The 5,247-nt window shown below is 35.4% G+C and overlaps 1 protein-coding gene across 1 annotated transcript; it reads right to left on the bottom strand.

Annotated features, from left to right (window-relative positions):
* Positions 1–413: 413 nt before the first annotated feature.
* On the bottom strand, positions 414–4,439 carry LOC129896193 (probable galacturonosyltransferase 9). The gene is made up of 3 exons (XM_055972038.1): positions 4,123–4,439; positions 1,191–2,417; positions 414–1,047 (listed from the first exon to the last, which is right to left on the bottom strand). Exons 1-3 carry the CDS (start codon positions 4,276–4,278, stop codon positions 772–774), a joined length of 1,659 nt encoding a protein of 552 aa, XP_055828013.1. The 5' UTR covers positions 4,279–4,439; the 3' UTR covers positions 414–771.
* Between the last annotated feature and the right edge of the window lie 808 nt (positions 4,440–5,247).

The raw sequence follows: 5,247 nt of genomic DNA on the forward strand, positions 1-5,247 counted from the left end.
ACCTGTTGCAGTAGGTACTGAGTCGTATTTACCAAGTTATTGATCATCCTTTTCAAGGACAATTACGTATCATTATCTTTTGGGTGATCTAACCTAAAATCATTTTACACTGTCAGAAGATATAAGTTGAACTCATGAAGTAATTATCTTTTTGGTTAGGGAATAGTTGTTGCATTTATACAAGCCAAAAGTGATAATTTGGGTAAGTCTAATTCAACATCCCAAGTACGAGTTGATATTCCTGATATACGAGTGAAGGCAAAGTAAAAATCAGCCCCAAGTAGTATTCAAGGTCGTTTTAGCTAATTTTGTAAGAGCTTTAATAGTTCAAGAGTCTTTCATAAGTCACTAAATTCAATGCAAGTGCTAATCCTTTACAAAAGAATAACTTCACTGTGTACAGAAGTTGAGAATTCTGGTTTCAAACGTGTAACTGATACAACAAGCAACATAACAAAATTTGGGTGTAGGGCGTGATGTGTGAATTAGATGCAACATCACAAGTTCGGACTCAAAAGATTTAGTATCTAAGAGGAAAAGGGTAGAGGGGTGATCCTATCATACACCCAGTTTCAAACCCTACACCATTTGCCCGCAGGCATTTCTCGATATTCAAAAACTATGATAAACTAAAATAAATCAACAGCCTGAGCTTCTCTATGGAAGATATAATCAAACAAGAAACAGAAGAAATGAACCTTCCGTGTTAACTTACAGTGATTTGGCTTCTTTATAACCTCTTTGCTGCTGAGGCAGTAACAGAGTGGTCCTCTACATGCCAAAATTGCACATTTGCACGAACTCCATTTCAGAGTCAATGTATTTGGTCCAAAGCTCCTTGTATTGAGTCATAGCTATGTCCAACCAAGGCTTCATATTCCCGTTGAAGTGAATCACAGCAGCATTATGGATCTCATTCATGCTAATACTCGGATTGTAGCCCAGACCAAGCACATGCCACGATTTATCCAATGATTTTGTTTTTGAGTAGAAGGTGGCTAACCCAGCTGGAAGTGTTCCCAGCTTCCACAAACTCCGATCATCATTCTGATAAAAAATTTTGACAAGAACGAATTGTTCGGTAAGATAGATGGGAAAAGGAAAAGAAAGAAATTCTCAAACTGAATCTTTCACATTCTAAGCTAGAATAGATGACACAAAGAAAAAATCAAATATGAAGAGGTAATCACCAAGTTCTGCCAGTAATGATATCCCTCTGTGCATTTTTCACGCCTCCAAGCATCAAGGTCAAAGATATTCATACCAAACGCCCAGGCACAAGCCTTAGGGTTGAACTTCTCCCGAATGAGAGGATGCGAGAAATTCAAATACTGAGCATATTGATGAAAAGATCCAAAGCATGTGTCAACTGCCCCATTGACCTTTCCACCCATATCAATACTCCACAATGCTGTCAAATCTTTCTGAACCACAACATCATCATCCAAGAACAAAATACGGTGAAGCCCTGGATACATCTCTGGCAAATAAAATCTTAAGTGATGGAGCATTGACAAGTATTTGGGATTCCTAAATTTCATGTTGTTCACATCATTTGCTGAATTTTCTTCTCTGTTTTGAAAGTAAAAGTTCTGTAGATTTACAGATTCAAGCTGCCGGAGTACTGGTACATATGAGGACTTAAGGAATTTAAAATCCTCTACAGCTTTGATTTCGATATGTGCTTCCCCAATCGGCCTCATCTTAAACCAAACCTTCATTGCAGCTAAATTCATCCTGTCAGTAACAATATGGAAAACATGTTTCCATGGCTCCTCTGCATTCTTTATCACTGAATTCACAACCACTGATACTGCAATTACATTATCCGAAAATATGGCATAATGGTATAAAGTAGGGTCTTCAAATTCAGGTTTAGGGTCATCATCCCTATATTTCTCTGGATGTGCAATTCTCTCCTCCATAAGCCTCATAGCAAGACAATGTAAACTCTTTGGAGTTGATTTTGCCGCAATCGAGCTGGCAAAGGCTCCATTCTTCTTTGCCTTCACAAACAACTCATTAACAGAAAATATAGTATCCTTCAACTTTTGTATCTTCAACTGATTGTCATAAGACTCCTTTGAGTCAGAAATCAATAATCTTGCAAACTTGACCTTATCCTTAACCTCCTTCTCAAACTGTCTTAAAGAATCCTCATCCATAGCCCCATCAGTATCAAATAAAGCTGTACGGTAAGTCGGCTTTGATTGAAGATCTGAGAAATTCTTGGCCAAATCTTCAAACATCTTCAGCTGCTTTGATATATCGAGCTTGAGCTTCCTTGCATATGCAGCATAAGCATTCACAAGCGCTATATGATCATTTGCTTGTTTGTATACTAAATCTAACCTAGTCTTTATTGGATCTGACCTCAATCCCAGAACTGACCGATGAATGTATGCATTCCCATTATTCTGTCACAAGCTAAAATTTAGTGGAATTCAAGGTGATCTCAATTAAGAAAAACATTTATTTGTTATTTACTTCCAGCAGATCATATATAATTTATCCAGAATTAGAAACTGATATATCCTCAGTTAACAAATTAGAATCACAGGGCATGCCATTTCCATAAATATAAATGAAAAATTTTATACGGAAAAGGGCCAAATATACCCCTGTACTATTGAAAATAGTTTAAATATACCCCTCGTTATACTTTCGGGCTAAATATACTCCTCCCGTTATACTTTGGCTCAAATTTACCCTTATAATTAACAGAATCACATGTGGACGGCTATGATTAAAAGAATCAATCTAATTTAAAATAGACCTAATTCGGATATAACCCGCCCCGCCCAAATAATATAACCCGACCTAATCAATAATATTGAACCACCCAATTCACTCTTCAAACAAACAAAAACCTAATGCACAATTAAATTCCTTCTCTAGCAACCAAAGTCAAAAAGGTTTGCGAATTACTGGAAAAATAAAGGACAAGAGGAAAAACAATAAGAAGCAGCAGTAAGAATCACTAATTTGATTTAATCATAGCCTTTATTTTAGTTGTTTTTCCTCTTCTCCTTTATTTTTCCAGTAATTCGCAGACCTCTTTGGCTTTGGTTGCTAGAGAAGGAATTTAATTGTGCATTAGGTTTTTGTTTGTTTGAAGAGTGAATTGGGTGGGTCAATATTATTGATTAGGTCGGGTTATATTATTGGGATGGGGCGGGGCGGGTTATATCCGAATTAGGTCTATTTTAAAGTAGATTGATTCTTTTAATCATAGCCGTCCACGTGTCGTTCTGTTAATTATAAGGATAAATTTGAGTCAAAGTATAACGGGAGGGGTATGTTTAAACTATTTCCAATAGTACAGGGGTGTATTTGGCCCTTTTCCGTTTTTTATAATATAGGAGTTACAGACAACTACTAATACAACAACAACAACAAACCCAGTGGAATTCCACAAGTGCAGTCTGGGGAGTATAGAGTGTACACAAATATTACCACTACCTTGTGGAGGTAGAGAGGCTGTTTCCGAAAGACCCTCGGCTCAAGTACAACAAATCCAAATACAAAGAGTGAGAAAACAGTGGAAAAAAACATAGCAACTATCAAGAAAGGAACAACAACGATATCATACCTAGTGAATCCCACAATTGAGGTCTAACAAGAAAGGAACAAGAACAACATAACAATAAACAATAGACAAACACCAATAGGCCTAAACTCTCAGAAGACAAGACGCCATTGCCTATTAACATTCCACCCTAACACGCGTGCTCCAAACCCTCCTATCTAATATCATGTACTCGGTAATCTGAAGTTAAATACAACTACTAATAAAAAACTAAATTAAACAAATCAAAAATCAACTGTTTAAGCTGAATCATTATGTAAAATCAAAAACAGCTTAGGCAACTTTTTCCTTAGCTTTCCTAAATATGGAGAAATGCATAAAGTAAGAGTAGTTTCCTTGTATTATTGAAGCATTTCAATGTTATTCTAGTCCAAAATTACTTGATTTTCGTCAAATTATCACAGCAAATCCATCACAGTGCAACTATTTTTTTTTGGTAATCCATTGACAGTAGCACAGAGCAGTTTCATAAATTCGAATTCAGAGACAAAATTCTCAAAAAATAGCATAGAATTATTGCATAGAAGACGTACATGGTCATGGTGTGAAGGATGAGAGGAAAAGAGCACAAAGAGAGTGACAATGAAGAGTAGAGTAAACATAGCGAAGGCGAACACTCGGTATGAGAAGAAATTACGAAGTGTCGATCCGCCGCCGCCGCTACGACCTGACCGGACTCCCACCGCCATTTCGGATCTCTCCGGCGGATCTAATTGCTAAATATTATGCTCCGAATTTCTATAACAATACACACTCAGAGCTCAGATTGAGTTTTAGATTCTGAGATTTGGATTTAAAAAATGGATGCGCCTCTCATCGGTGGGTTTTTTTCCAAGCCACTCTTTTGAATAAATGAGCTAAAAGTGTTATTTGAGAGCAAAATAAGATATGAGATTTTTTTATTTTTTATTTATAAACATTTATTTAAGGATTAATTATGAAGAAATAGGTTGATTTAAAATATTTGTAAACTTAAGATAAAATTTAAAAGATCAAAAACTTTTAACAAAACTCAAAATTTTATCCATTTTCTCCATTTTCTAAACGTATTTCTTCCTCTTTCTCTGTTCTCCTCTCCTCTCTTCTCTTCTCTTTTTCTCAATTCTTTCTCCTTTATTCGATTTTCTCTGTTCTCCTCTCCTTTCTTCTCTTCTCTCCTCTTTTCTTTTCCCCAATTCTTTCACTCCGATTTGATTGCGAAAATTATAAAAAAAAAATTGATGAAAAGAGACGAGAAGAGAGGAGAGAATATGTTTTTTTATATAAACAGGAGTTGTTCAAGCAACCAGGAGATGTTGTTTAAACAACTCTAAGTTGTTTAGTTCAAACAACAGAAGTTGTTTAGTTCAAACAACATAAGTTGTTTAAACAACCAAAAATTGTTTAAACAATCAAAAGTTGTTTAGTTCAAACAACCAAAAGTTGTTTAGTTCAAACAACCAGAAGATATTTAAATAACCCTAGTTGTTTAAGTGTTTTTTATGATTCTTTAGTTAAAATAATGAGAATATTTTAAATATCAGCTAGTTGTTTGAAGAAATATGAAAATATTTGCTAATTATTTTGGAGATCAAGATATGAAAACATTTGTTAGTTGTTTAGACAAATGTTTAAACATCTGCTAGTTGTTTGGAGGTGATGATGACGTGAAGGAGGGG

Source organism: Solanum dulcamara, chromosome 7, assembly GCF_947179165.1.
Source record: "Solanum dulcamara chromosome 7, daSolDulc1.2, whole genome shotgun sequence".
NCBI lineage: Eukaryota > Viridiplantae > Streptophyta > Magnoliopsida > Solanales > Solanaceae > Solanum > Solanum dulcamara.